This window comes from Hypanus sabinus, chromosome 13, assembly GCF_030144855.1.
Source record: "Hypanus sabinus isolate sHypSab1 chromosome 13, sHypSab1.hap1, whole genome shotgun sequence".
NCBI lineage: Eukaryota > Metazoa > Chordata > Chondrichthyes > Myliobatiformes > Dasyatidae > Hypanus > Hypanus sabinus.
The window spans coordinates 39,784,595-39,800,429 of record NC_082718.1 but is presented as its reverse complement, the minus strand read 5'-3'; the positions used below and the strand labels follow the sequence as shown (position 1 = coordinate 39,800,429).

The 15,835-nt window shown below is 38.6% G+C and overlaps 1 protein-coding gene across 3 annotated transcripts in view; it reads left to right on the top strand.

The window, feature by feature from the left end:
- The window catches only part of tbc1d22a (TBC1 domain family, member 22a), a 281,299-nt gene that overhangs the window by 103,210 nt on the left and 162,254 nt on the right, over window positions 1–15,835 (top strand). For all 3 annotated transcript variants that reach the window (XM_059987463.1, XM_059987461.1, XM_059987462.1), the window contains one exon: window positions 11,842–11,948. In XM_059987463.1, coding sequence (XP_059843446.1) covers window positions 11,842–11,948 — 107 coding nt within the window. The remainder of the gene's footprint in view (window positions 1–11,841; window positions 11,949–15,835) is intronic.

Sequence of the window (15,835 nt, the reverse complement as noted above, 5' to 3'; positions counted from 1 at the left end):
TAATGATTCAGCGGAGATACTAGAAAGTTTGAAATTGTTGAGGCAAATTATTTAAATGGATGATGTAGGAACATAAGCACATGAGTTGATATTAAGCACAACAAGTCAAGCTTGATCATAATATAGAAGGCCAATAAGCAAAATAAAGAGCATCTTTTATTCCACCTGAGCATGTTGCAGCCTTCTGAGCCCTGTAAGGCAACTTGCTTTCTCGGTCTATTTCTCATTATTGTTTAAATTCAAAACCTGCGTTGTTGAAACAAAAACAGAACTTGCCTGAAACATTTAAGTTAAAGCAGCTTTTTTTGGAAAGAAAAAAAAGAGAAAGTGAGCAAAGTCCTTAATTAGTGCTACACATCAATGTACACCACCAGGACGTGGAGATCAGTGTATTGATACGGCATGTCAAGATGACAGAGGAGGATGTTTTGGGTCTTAAACCTTAATCATTAAGGTTTATAAGTCCCTAGGGCCTGATGTGATCTGTGCCAGGATGCTGAGAGAGGCAAGAGAGGAGAATGCGTTGGAAACTTTGACAGAGATCTTTGTATGATCTCCAGCCACTAGTGAGGTTGCAGAAGACTGGAAGATAGCCAGGGTTGTTTTCTGGTTGGGGTGGGGGGCAAGAGGGATAATTCAGGAGGTGGAAGATTTGTGAGCCTTGCATTGATAGTGCAATACTTTTATTTTTTTTATTTATTGAGAGACTGCACAGAATAATTCAAGCTGTACTGCCCAGGAACTGCCCAATTTAATCCTAATTAAGGGATAATTTACAAAGACCAATTAATTTACCAACCAGTACATCTTTGGACTGTGTGAAGAAACAGGAGCACTCGGAGGAAACCCACACAGTCATGGGGCAAACATGCAAACTCCTTACAGACAGTGGCGGAACAGGGTTTATTTGCTCCTGAGAAACTTGAGCTGTTAGGAATCGTCAGTATGGCTTTGTGCAGTGGTGGTCCTGCCTCACAAAGTTGATTGAATGTTTTGAAGAATTGATAGATAATTTATAGTTGTGGTTGGATCCCCACTGGCCTTAAATCTTCTCATTTAACTACCTAATTTAATAGCTTCAAAGAGTCTCTTTAACTTCTCTTTTAGCTATCCCTCTTACTACTACTTCCTCTATTGACAAGGAAATTGTATTGTTATGTTTCTGTTGGAGCATCCTGCAATTTCTTTTGTTTTAAGTACACTATTAAGAATAGTATGTTAATAAATTTAGCCACAGCTGACTTTTTTTTAAATTATCAGTTGTCATTCTTGTGCTCCCATGATGGTTTAATCTTCAATCTCTTGTTGCTCTTTCCAATGAAAACATATTTAAACAAGTAAAAGGCATTTTCGTAAATATATTAAGAGTTGAGGTGGTCGTTTCTTAACAAATAAATTGTATGTGGGAGGAAGCAACAATGGTTTCTGGTTATATATTTCTGTTTTACCACAGTTATTTTTGTTATTTAAGAGATATCTAAATGGTTTGATTTGGATTTGCTTCTGAAATGCCATTTTGTACTATTAAATTTTGGGAAGAAAAAGTATTTCAAGTAGTCGTTTCTTACTGGTATTTGCACTTCTATCGATCCTGAAAAATTGAGAATTTTTTGAAATTAACCTGGTAGCTTCCCCGGCAACGGTCTGATGTGAGCACCCTCTGATGGCCGTGTTAGTGAATACAGCATTAAGAATCAGTGTAATTAGCTGTAAAAAGTGTAGTGATTGAATGTTTTGAAGAATTGGTAGATAATTTATAGCTGTGGTTGGATCCCCACTGGCCTTAAATCTCCTCATTTAACTACCTAATTAGTGTAGTACTTTGTGTACTTTGTTTTGTTTACTTTGGGATCTATTTTTCAAGCATTAGATGTTCTTCATTTTAAGTTTGCAGACTTAGTGAAGTACATGTCTATTATTCATATTAAATGGGCTTTAAAAGAGATCACCAGGGAAGGAACAGGTTATCTGCTGCGATATTACTTATTATTTGATTGCAGAAGAGGATGCTTTATCAATATTTTGTCCTCAGATAGAAGAGCATATCTTTTTGCGAGGAGAAAGTAGCTTATACATGAGTTATTTGAAGAAAGAATTAACTGGATGTAATCATTGTGATTGGATGATAAACATATACAGTAGATGCTGCACTTGTGGAAAACAACTTGAGATTTCAGAGTTCAAAGTACATTTATTATAAAAAAAAATTATACAAACTTGAGATTTGTCTCCTATCAGGCAGCCACAGCAAAGAAACCCAAAAAAAACAATAAAAATACTGTCAATCACCCAATGTGTAGAGGGGGGAAAAAAGCAAATCATGTAAATAATAAACACAAGCAAATAGCATTCTGAGCTGAAGTCCACAAGAGAGTCCGTCCACAGATTCTTAGTTTAGCTCAGAGCGGAGCAGCGAGCTGAACCGGGTACTTGTCCCTCGCCTCGGGCCCTGACACCATTTCATTTGTTATACTGCAATCTAAACCTTTGTGAACATCGACTGGAACACACCCCTGACTGGACTGTAATATGCCCAGTGTGTGAAATAATCACAATGCTTGAACTCTGGCAGCTGAATGGATGAAATGCTGAAATTCTACTGTGTGGTGTAGTTATGAAAATTTTGCTCGTTTACAATTGTGCTGATAAATCAGCAGAAATCAGAGCAGTGCCCATTTATTTTTGGAATGTTCACCTTTGGCCACTTTATAGGGACTTAAATTTCTAGGATTTTCCTCTTGAATTGTATTTATGGAATGGTTTTCCACTTTGGTAAAATCCATTAATGAATTCAATAAATAAGAGGGTCTATCAATGGGTTATGTTCATCTTTTGACCTTTACTTCAATCAAGTGGACAGTACGTATCCAATAATTCTCTTAAACCACAAATCCAGTTATAATAAAATGATACAGAGTACGCGAGTGTTGACTGTGGCATGTTTGTTGTCCTGTTTTCTAGGCCGTAGTCATATGATAGCATTACAGTTTAAAGTCACTGAAAAGCTGTTCAGTAGTTGTGTATGAGGTCAGCATGATAATTTTTTCTAATTATATAGGCATTGTTGATGAGATGTGGGTAATTAGTGGCAGCACTTGTTATTAAATGGCATCTACCCCAGGGAAATGATCTCTTCAAGTACAGAGAAGCAACATGAAAATTAATCTTTTACAGCCAGACTTTGAAACAAAGCAAATAAATCACAACATGGATCACATTATTTCATTTAGCTTATGAATACTTGAATAACTCTGCAAAGGACTGAATAAAATGTAATAAATTTGCATTTAATTTTTCAAAATGACATTCTATAGAATTCCTTCGTATACTTTTTAGTAATTTAATTGTTTAATATTTGCATTTGGGTTTTTTTTTGGGGGGGTCTCTTGTGTGTCTGGGGAGTGGTAGCATCTCTGGTGAAGGGGTTTGTCTTGTCCAATCCGGGGCACCTCACTCACATTTGATCCCCACCAGACACTCAGCTCTCACATGTGACTCCGAGTAACTGTTTGCATACGACATGGCCACACCCTGGTGCACTGCTCTGACAGGTGAGCTAGGGGCATGCCTGTCCTAGCATGCAAAGACAGGTCCAGTGGACTCTGCGGATGAGATCCAGTGGCCAGGAAGGCAGTTCTGCAACACTTTGTGAGAGCAAAGGGCATTTCAAGACACTGAAAAAGTCACAGTCATCCACTGCAGTGAACGAAGACCCCAATTGTGACAACTACTGGTACCCTGGACCCTGATTTCTGAGATAGAGAGAGTGGAGCTGCCCTGGTGCAACGGGTTTTCCACTTTATAAACTCTCCGACACAGGCCTTTTCGTGCTCTGTTATCGTTGGACATTTAGTCAGTTTAGCCATCATTTGTATTTATCTGAAAACATTTCAGAGTTGGTGGTGGGGTTGAGTGGTAATGCCATGGAATATTTTCCATTGGACTTAACAACATCGAATTTCTTAAGTGTTTGCTCTGTTTCTTTCAAGAAAATAATTTTATTTAGAGATAATTGTAAATTATACTTGAGTTAATTATTTTTCCTAATTTTTATCTGATGTATTGCTTTTGATCTCAAGAGGTTATAATGGAAATCTCTTTTGAAATTCAGAAGCATTCAAAGGTTTTCAAGACCATTCAAAATAGATTGGGTCCATTATAACCTAAAAATTAGGACATTTAAAAAGAAAACTAAAACTTAAGAAAAGGAACGCATAAGAGAATGTGAGAACCCACGAGATCCTACGAAATGGGAGTAGGAGTAAGTCATCTGGTTTGTTGAGCCTGCTCTGCCATTCAATAACATTGTGGCTGCTCTGGCTGTCGATGTAACTCCACCTACTTGCTTTTTCCACACAGCTCTTAATTCCCCTGCTGTACAAAAATCTATCTAACTGTTCTTTAAATCCACTTAATAAGGGAGCTTCTATAGCTTCCTTGGGCATTGGATTCCACAGATTCATTTCTCTCTGGGAAAAGTGGTTTCTCTTCATCTATTCCCCTGAAGCTTGAGGTCATCTCCCCTAGCTCCAGTCTTACTTGCCCGTGCAGACTACTTTCTTGCCTCTAGTTTTGTATTATGATTATGTAATCTATATGATTACCCTCTCATTCTTCTGAATTCTGGGATGTATAATCCCAAATGACTCAATCTCTCCTCATAGGCTAACCCCCTCTGGAATCAAGCTGGTGAACAACCTCTGCACTTCCTCCAAAGTCAGCATATTTTTCCTCAAGTAAGGAGACTAGAACTGCTCGTGGTACTCCATGTACAGCCTCTCCAGTGCCCTGTACATTTGCAGCATAACCTCTCCGCTCTCAAATGTAGTGAAGCAATGAAGGGCGATGTTCCAGATAACTTATTTATAACCTGTTGCACCTACAAGTCAGCCTTTTATGATTCATGCACAAGCCCTCCCGAGTCCTCTGCACAGCAGTATTCTCTCACCATTTAAATAATAACAATAATTAATGATCTATTTTTCCTTTGAAACTGGATCAAATAATATGGCTCACTTAAAAGAAGTGCAAATTCACTGAGTATTTTCTTACATTTACAAGTTTGGAATTTTACCTGACCACTTTGGACCTTGTCACTGTGAAAGCTGCTGTAAAAATTCATGTTTTTTTTCTCCCTAATTTAATGTTTTAGCCTTAACTATTTTTCGATAAAGGATTCTGAATCGTGCATATTAACCATTATTTTGTCCTTAGTTGGTACCTCTTCTGCTGAGATTTTCCAGTACTCTCTGTTTTCAAATTCCTGCACTTCTACCTTTTTGTTTTTATGTGGGATTTTTTTTTTGTTTTTGACTATATGAGGACAAAATTCTTCTTGGTCCTCTTATTCCTTGATGAATTTTGCTAATTAATGTAATTTTTCACAAATAAATAAATATACCCAGTCTTGAAGGTTCATTCAGGGGATGTGGTCTTTGCAGACTGAGCCAGCTTTTAATTGTCTGTCACTAGATGCCCTTGACAAAGGGAATAGTGAGCTGCTGCCTTGAACTTCTGCAGTGCTTGAGATGTGAGTATACCCACTATGCTGCTAGGGAGATTTCCTTGATTTTCACCCAGAGATAGCTTTGAAGTGGTGATATTCCTCCAAAACTAACTGTGGCCTCATCACAACAGTGGAGAAGGCCATGGATGGAATAGGAATGGGAAGTGGAATTAAAATGGGAGGCCGCTGGGAGATCCTGCTTATTCTGACAGATGGAGTGTAGATGTTCGGTGAAGCGGTCTCCCAACTTAAGTTTGCTCTCACTGATGTACAGGAGGCCACACCCCATTAATACCACAGTACTCCCCATTAATATCACTGGGATCACAAGCTCACACTGGCCCAGGATCTGATGTTTCCCTACCCCTCAACGAGCATAAAGCTGGATGATCTTATTAGGATTGCTTGTTTTGGATTCCACATGGAGGCCAGTGGTATGGCTTTCAACAGACTTGACGCACTGAATGTTGACAGTCAACACATGTCAAAGTCCAACACTGACTTAGTTTTTGAGAAATTTATTCATTTGAAACAAATGTAAATATCTCAGTCTCATGCATATTATTGTGCATTTGCTAAGTGCAGCTCACAGGCCTGTGTTAACCTGTGTTGTAACCGGTAGTTTGTTCTTCAGTATCAGCATGGCTAAAAGCAAAGTATCCTCTGGAAAATTTCATTCGAAAGAGTGAGTACGTGTGGTATTGACACGGTAACTCTGCCAGGCCCATGAGGCACACAGTGCAAATCAGAGCAGAGGGCACCAGCCTCTAACAGCAGCAACCTAACTGTTAAATGGAGCGGAGAAACTAAAACTAACATTATGAAAAGATCAGCTGGTGTTGAATCAAGTGGTAAGACCTGTGTGCTGTTGATATGACTTTTCATGCTGGAAAGGATCCTTAATTGCTCACATTGTCTTTACATTGTCAGTACTTTAGAGCTCAACAGTAAGATTGCACTCAGCTTTATTTCTGTTTTCCAATTCTGTATATTTATTTATTTAAAGATACACTGCAGAATGAGCTCAATCAGCTGCAGTGCTCAGCAACCCACTTATTTAACCCTAATCTAAGGACAATTTTCAATGACCAGTTGACCTTACCAGCTGGTACATCTGTGGAATGTGGGAGGAAACTGAAATACTGGGAGAAAACCCATGCTTTTACGGGGAGGATGAATAAATTCCTTACAGACAGCATCGGAATTGAACATTGATGACCTGAGCTGTGATAGTGTCATGCATATACGATCCATCCAAGATGGTGCTTTGCTTTCTTTAGCTTGTAAAGCTTTACATATATGTAAAGTTGCAAGAAAAAGTTTGTGAACCCTTTGCAGTTACCTGGTTTTCTGCATTAATTACTCATAAAATATGGTCTGCAACTGGTTTTAAGGTGCCAGTAGCCTGCATTTGCCCCTTTTCTCAGTAGAAACAGTTCCACCGAGCTTAGTAGCTAAGCCGCACCTGAAGATTTGGAGCTGGACTTGGTTGCCAGAGGGTATTTGAGACGCACACCATTGAGAGCAGTTAATAGGCAGTGGGAGCTTATCCCCATACTCCCTGGCTATGACCATCCATAAAGTTATTGTCTTAAGAAATGTCAGTTAAAAACAAAAACATTGAAGCTTTTTGTTTTATTTTGTTGTTTAAGGTTCTAAGTTTATTGGATTACTCATGTTTGTTTAGAGAGAAACAAGAAATAAGATTGCAGAGAGGGGCTAGGTTATGTTTCTTTCTCCTTTTCCCCCTACTCACCCTCACCGGCAGACAGTTTCATTAGAAGCTTGAGAGCTGCATCTGGATGGAAGCGTGTCATTTGCTGGTGATGTATGGTGACAACAAATAATTCAGTTTCCAAAGAATGTGTGGATCTCTGATTGTGTTCTGGTTCCAATTCCCAGTCTGTGGTGATAAAGGCAAGATTAGTGATTTGAATTGCCTGCTGTTTGGTTTGAATGGAACAGTTAACAGAAGCCAAGGGCAGCAGTTTCTCTGTGCATGTTACAGAGCAGCCTTGAGCAATGAGCTGTGCTTGTCTTTAAAGCTTACTGCAATTCAGAAATTTGTGTATGTTGTTAAAGAAGTAATATTTATATTGACATACATTCTTCTCAATCGGCTAAGTGCACCGATATAGATGATGCACTTCATTTCTCTTTATTTGCAAAGGAGTTGTTTTCTTGTAGAAGTGCAAATGGCCAGTTTTAGCTGATCTTTTTGAATTACACCTCAAATGTGCATCAAAGAATTTGTAATTATTTATGGTGTGATGTCATTTGGCGAACTTTAAGTAAATGTTACCAAGGCGGATGTGGTGGAATCAGTAATCTAAGCATTATTATTCATATTATAAAATGAAAGTGCCTTGTGAAAGCTACTTTAAAAAATGTGCTCTGACTATTCAACAGGAAGTTGGGAGCTCTCAAGATGTAATGACTTGCTGAGTATTGTGTATGAATTTAGTGGCTATTAATACAGTAGGATTGGTGGTGAATTATAATTTCTGACAAATGACAATATTGCATATTATTCTGGGCTATGTTTGATAAATTGTTCTTTCAATTGTGATACTTTTACAATAGACAAATACTTCATTGGGCATTTGATATTGTGTGAATTTATAAGTGCCCTTCCAAGATATGTAAGGTAATATTTTAATGGTATATATTTTCAACATGAATCATAGGTTTGAAAATTAATGTCTAAAATAGTACCATGATGTGGGTAGTACATAACCTGAATAGCTTTAAAAATAATTCACCTTTTGATCTTCTGTAAATGAAGATGATGTTTATGTGGTTTACATGTTTGATTACTTTTATCTTATATGGAACAGATTGGCTATCTCCTATACTATATAATAAACATGAGAAAGTCTACACATGCTAGAAAGCCAAAACAATACACACAAAATGCTGAAGGAACTCAGCGGCTCAGGCAGCATCTATGGAAATGATTAGATAGTTAACATTTTGAGCCAAGATTGTCCTTCAGGACTGAGAAGGAAAGGGAAAGAAGCTAGAATAAAAGGTGAGGGGAAGGGAGGGAGGCCAGTTGGAAGGTGATAGATGAAGCCAGGTGGGTTGAAAAGGTAAAGGGCTGGAGAAGGAATCTGATAGGGGAGGAGAGTGGACCATAGGAGAAAGGGAAGGAGGAGGGGACCCATGGGTAAGAAATGGGCAAGTGAGTAGAAGTAAAAGTGAGGTATAGAGGATGGGGGGCGGGTGGAGGTGGTGGAATGTGTTTACTGGAAGGAGAAATCTATATTCATGCCATCAGGTTGGAGGAGGCTACCCAGATGGAATATAAGGTATTGCTCCTCCACCCTGAAGAGGCTTCATCTTGGGATAAGAGAAGACCATTGGCCAAAATTTCAGAGCGGGAATGGAAATTAAAATGTTTTGGCCACCAGGAAGTCGTGCTTGTGGTGGATGGAGTGGAGGTGCTCGACAAAGTGATTTCCCAATTTCCAATGGATAGATTGAGGGACCGCTTCCTCTATTTCTCACCCCCTCCCATTTCCCACTCTGCCCTTTTACCTCTTCTCACCTGCCTATCACCTCCTGGGTCCCCCTCTCCATCTCTTTCTCCTATGGTCAACTCTCCTCTCCTATCAGATTCCTCTTCTCCAGCCCTTTACCTTTCCCACTCACCTGGCTTCACCTGTCACCTTCTAGTTTTCCTCCTTCCCCTACCTCCATCTTTTTATTCTGGTGTCTTCCCCCTTCCTTAGTCCTGAAGAAGGGTCTCGGCCTGGATTGTCAACTGTCTTCAGTTTCATAGATGCTGCCTGATGTGATGAATTCTTCCAACATTTTTTATATGGTGCTTCTATCTCCTGTACTGTTATTTTCTTTTGTGTATGTGACTTATTTTAGAGAAAAGCCTTTCAAGGTGATGTTTCAAATGTGTTGATCTATATTTTTCAGGCAAGAGTATATATTACATTTGGCTTGTTGTGGCTGACATCTCTTCAGTGTTCTCGGCATTTGCTGGATATCATTCAGCACTTGGTTACCAACTCGTCCATTGTAGTTCTTCATTTGCATTCCCAATGCGCAGTTCTCTAGTTCCTTATGAATATTTGATCTTATCAACTGAAAAGCAACAGATCAGTTTGAGATATTGTACTCCAAGAAACCAAAAACAAAGTTTCACTTAACTTCCTGGAGTTAAGGCTTTGAGGGTGATAAGGTTTACAAGGTAGTTTCATAAGGGAGAAATGCATTTTATTTTTGAACAGATATACGCAGAAGTGCCCAGAGGACGATGTGTACATAGGAGTAGCAAGTTGTAAAGAAGCAGAATAAGACTTTTAAAACATGGGCAGGTGAACTTTATAGTTCAGAAATATGAGGACACATCCTGAGAAAGATGATCCAGATTTTATTTTAATAGTGGTGGTCCACAAAGAATGCTTGTCAATCAATATAAATCTCACAAAGTGGCAATATAGGTCCACAAGTAATCATAGAGGCCGATGAAATATTTGCTTTACTTGCAAGACACTTAAAATGCAAATTAGAACAGCATTTCAGTAGTCTCTGGGTTACAAGATAGAAATAAACAGACTGGAAATTCTGGAAATGTGTAATGAAAGCAGAAAATGCTAAAACATTCAGCAGGGCAGGCAGCATCTGTAGAAAGGAAACAGAGTTGACATTTCAGTCCCTTTTTAAAATTGGCTTGTTTTTTTCACCACTCTTCCACATTTGAAATTGCAGACTTGGGTTGGGAGGTGTATATAAAGCAAAGGTGATTTTCGTGATAAGGTGAGGCTGAGACTACTTTGGGGATATCCTCTTCATAAACCTTTCTGATAGATTAATGACAAATGCCCACCAGCTCAAGACAAATCTGTTGGGAGTTAATTAGATCATTAGGCATATGAACAGGATTAAGCCACTTGGCCCATTTGAATCTGCTCTGTTATTTCAAAATGGCCGATTTATTATCTCTATCGACCCCATTTTCTTGACCTTTTGAAGAACCTATCAACCTGTGATTTAAATATATTCAAATACTTGGCCTCCATAGCTGTCCATAGCATTGAATTCCACAGATTCACTATTGTCTGCCTAAAGAAATTCCTTCTCATCTCTGTTCTAAATGGACGTTCCTCTATTAGACTATGCTGTTTGTCCTAGGCTCACCCATTATTGTAAACATCCTCTCCACAATCACTGTATCTTGACCTTTCAATATTTAATAGGTTTCAATGAGATCTCCCTCTCATTCTTCTAAATTTCAGTGAGTACAGACCTAGAGCCATCAAATGCTCCTCATGTGTTAAGCCTTTCATTCCCGGAATTATTCCCGTGAATCTCTTCTCCAATGCCTGTACATCTTTTAGATACGGGGACCAAAACTGTTCACAACACTCCAATCTTTTATCCATGTTAGTATCTTTCCTATAATACCATTGACAACCTCACGTGCGGCACCTTGTCAAATGCCTTCTGAATATCCAAGTAAACAGCATCCACTGACTCTTGTTTGTCTATCCTGCCTGTTAGTTCCTCAAAGGATTCCAACAAATTTGTCAGGCAAGATTTCCCTTTAAGGAAACAGTGCTGACTTTGGCCAGTGTTATCGTATCCTTCCTGATACCTCGAACCCTCATCCTTAATAATGGACTCCAACATCTTCCCAACCACTGAAGTCAGGCCTAAAGTTTCCTTTCTTTTGCCTCCCTCCCTTCTTAAAGAATGGTGAGGTGTGTGCAATTTCCTAGTCATCTGGAACCATTCCAGAATCTAGTGATTCTTCAAAGATTATTACTAATACCTCCACAATCTCTTCAGCTACCTCTTTCAGAATCCAGGGTGCAGTCTATCTGGTCCATGTGACTTTATCTGCCTTCAAATCTTTAAGCTTCCCAAACACCTTCTCCTTATTATACGTGATAAACGAACATCAGGACTGGCCAGCACTGACACCAAGTAAATTGTTGACTTGGGTATTGGTAGGCGAAGTTTTGTTTCACATGCCTCTGTTGACCCTTAATGGAGCATGAAACATTAGGTTTTCTCTGACTGCACCAGTTTCCTCCCATGACTGTTAAGAAATTGCCATAAGAGTTGTTGTATCTGGGGGTAGTTGTGGCACCCAAAATGCACTGCACAATTTACTTTGCTTTTTCAGGAGGAATACTTATATTTGAAGTAACAGGATGATTTGACAATGGAATAATTTTATGATAGAATTACAGTATACAAATATTTCTGTAGAGAGCTTTAATTTCAACTCAGTTATAATTTCTTGCAGGTCTGCTGACTTTTGCAATGTTCTTAATGTTACTTTTTTGTTTTCTTCCTCCTCCCCCCCCCGGCAGAAGGAGAGGTGGAAAATTTTGACGTTTCCAGTTTGCCTGATGAAGTGTTGCAGAATATTGAAGCTGATAGTTTCTGGTGCATGAGCAAATTACTTGATGGTATTCAGGTAAATTGATAACCTCCTGTCCTGTTACAGTGAGGATAACTGATGAATTTTATACTGAAATTATATTGAGGTTGTAAATGAACCAGCAGAAATTGGGAAGTCCTTATTCCTTATAGTCACTGGATGCACAGTAATGAGGGGCATGATAAATACGTTTCTTTTTCTATATGGAAATTCTTGTCATTTTATTGTGAATTGTTGAAGTAGGGTAGCATTTTCTATCCCCTCCTATGGACTAATAAATTAAATATGCATTTGATTTTCTAATAAAAACGAGCAATAAATTTAATTAATTGATATGACAGTGTTTTAATCTTTTAACTTCTTTGCATTGTTGTATGCTTTGAATTTAAATTAACATTCAAAATGCTCATCAAAAATATTTTTCGAGCATCAAGGCAATACCTTTTGATGTGGTTGTTTTAATGGAGAATATTTGTTTTTGAGAATTCTGTTGATATAGAAATTCCATCCTACACAATGCGATTTGTCTAGAATTTTGCTGCATTGCAGGATTCTCTACCTATTAAATATTTTGGGAACAATTTTGTCTGATTGATAGCTTCTGTTCCTCTTGTAAATCGTGTTGGAATGGTGCTGAAACTTACCTTTTTCTTCTCATTTTATGAAATCAATTCTAGCACAGAACAGAATTAGGCCAATCAGTCCATTGAATGCTCTGCTAATTGATCATGGCTGTTTTATTATTTCTTCTCAAACTGTATTCCTGCTTCCTCTTGTGACCTTAGACACACTTAATCATCAAGAAACTATCAATCTCCACTTTAAATATATCTGTTAATTTGGCCTCTATGGCTGTGTGTGGCAAAGAATTCCACAGATTAACCACCTTCTGTCTTAAGAAATTCCTCCTCATCTCTGTCCTCTTATTCTGAAGCTGCCTCCTATCTCGTCTCTCCCACAAGTTTAAGATTTCCAGTTTATAGATCCTATTTACAGTTATTGTTCTGTAGATTTGCCAAGTATGCCTGCAGAAAGAGAATCTCAGGGTTGTATGTGGTGACATGTAAGCTCGCTGATAATAAATCCTACTTTGAACTAATGGAAACATACTCTCCATGTCCACTGTATCCAAGCCTTTCAGTATTCAAAGGCAACACGAGTGAATCTGCAGATGCTGGAAATAAATAAAAACACAAAATGCTGGCAGAACTCAGGAGTTCTGAACCTATTCCCATAAGGCATGTTCCCTAATCCAGGCAACATCCTTGTAAATCTCCTCTGCATGATGAGCTCATAGAAACAAAGGCAAATACAATGCTAGCAATCATTTTGAAAAGGTGAGAATATAAAGGTAAGAATGCAACACTTGAGGAGTGAACCCTCCTGATGAAGGGTTTCGGCCTGAAAAGTTGTCACTAAAAACCTCCCATAGATGCTGTCTGGCCTGCTGAGTTCTGCCAGCATTTTGTGCCTTTCAGTATTCGGTAAGTTTCAGTGAGATCCACCCCCACTGCAGCCCAGAGCCATCAAATGCTCTTTTCATCCCTCAGATCATTCTTTTAAACTTACTCCGGACCCTCTTCAACATTCTTTCCTTTCTAGCCCAAAACTGGTCCCGGTTCTCCAAATGTAGTCTAATTAATGCTTTATACAACCTCAGCATTGCGTTCTTACCTTTATATTCTCACCTTTTCAAAATGAATGCTAGCATTGTATTTTCCTTTGTTTCTATGAACTCATGGTGCAGAGGAGATTTACAAGGATGTTGCCTGGATTGGGGAACATGCCTTATGGGAATAGGTTCAGTGAACTCGGCCTTTTCTCCCTGGAACAAAGGAGGATGAGAGATGACCTGATCGAGGTGTACAAGATGATGAGAGGCATTGATCATGTAGATAGTCAGAGGCTTTTTCCCAGGGCTGAAATGGTTGACACAGGAGGACACAGGTTTAAGGTACTGGGGAGTAGGTACAGAGGAGATATCAGGGGTAAGTTTTTTACTCAGAGAGTGGTGAGTGCGTGGAATGGGCTGCCGGTAACAGTGGTGGAGGTGGATACGATAGGGTCTTTTAACAGACTCTTAGATAGGTACATGGAGCTTAGTAAAATAGAGGGCTATAGGTAAGCCTAGTATTTTCTAAGGTAGGGACATTTTCAGCACAACTTTGTGGGCTGAAGGGCCTGTATTGCGCTGTAGGGTTTCTATGTTTCTAAGATAAATTGTAGGGAATCCTTCGCTAGGACTTCAAAGTCCCTTCGCACCTTTGATTCCTGAATTCACTATGCCTTTATTCCTTCTACCAAAATACATGATCATACACTTCCCTACACTGTATTCCATTTGCCCATTCTCCTTATCTATGCAAGTCCTTTTGCATACTCCCTGCTTCCTCAACACTACGCCCTTTCACCTATCTTTATATCATCTAATGTCTGGTATGCTTAACATGAAATTAACACTAAAATCATATTGCTATATTTAATCCAATTTTCTTTTGGATGTAGTTATGCAGCCATGCCCTCTGCAATCAGCATGGAGTGACTGATTTGACATGATTATAACCTTTTGCACACTCCCTTTGCAGATGAAAGTACTAAAAGTGTTTTATTTTTAAGAGCATAGAAATTTAATATAATCTTTGTCCTTGGTAACTAATTTGTATGCCCAATTACCCCTTTCAAAATTCCATTTTTGTTTTAATAGATCTTTCTCTTTAATTGTAGTCCTTCATTATTTTGTGATAACTGGTGTGGAAACATTAGATGATCTTACAGTCAGCAGTTTTGAGCTTGTTCTCAAAACAGTGTCTGTCAGGTTTTATTCATAGTGCATTTTACTGTTGGGCATTATATCAATATCAGGTTTAATATCACTGACATATGTCGTGAAGTATGTTGTGTTTGTGACAGCGGTACAATGCAATATATATTAATAGAGAAAAAAAGTGAAATTGCAGGAAAAGTATAGTAAGTAGTGCAAAAATAAAAATTAAAAAGGTAGTGAGATAGTGTTCATTGGTTCAATGTCCATTCAGAGATTGGATGGCAAAGAGGATGAAGTTGTTCTTGAGCTGTTGAGTGTGTGCTTTTAGGCTTCTGTACCTCTTTCCTGATGGTAGCAATGAGAATAGAGCATGTCCTGGGTATGGGTGTCATTAATGATGGACGTTGCCTTTCTGAGACATTGCTTCTTCAAGATGTCGTGGATACTCTGCTGGCTAGTGCCCATGATGGAGCTGACTAAGATTATAACTCTTCAGCTTATTTTGATCCTGTGTAATAGTACCACCCCGGTGATGCAGTCAGTTAGAACGATCTCTATGACACATCTGTAGAAATTTGCAAATGTTTTTGGTGATGTACCAAATCTTCTCAAACTACGAATGAAATATGACTGCTGTTAAGCCTTCTTTGTAGTTGCATCAATATGGATGATCCTCAGGATCGATCCTCAGATGTTGACTCCCAAGAAGTTGAAATTACTCAGTCATTCCACTTATGATCTCTCTGAGGACTGGTGTGTGTTCCCTCGTCTTACTCTTTCTGAAGTCCACAATTAATTCTTTGGTCTTTCTGACATTGAATGCAAGGTTGTTCCTGCAACATCGCTGAACTAGCTAGTATATCACCATCTGAAATTTTGCCTACACTAGATGATACTTGAGCTTTGCATAGCCACACAGTCATGGGTGTAAAGAGAGTAGAGCAGCACACATCCCTGAGGTACGCCAGTGTTGATCCTCAGTGAGGTGGAGATGTTATTTTCAATTTTTGAAGTGAATGGCAAAATGCTCCGTTGTTTGCATCTTAATTAGAAAAATATTTCTCATGTAAAATATTTACTAGAAATGAACTGTCACATAATTACAAGAACAGTATCTCATATTTAAATTTGAAAATATTGTTTAGCCATGTCTTAATAT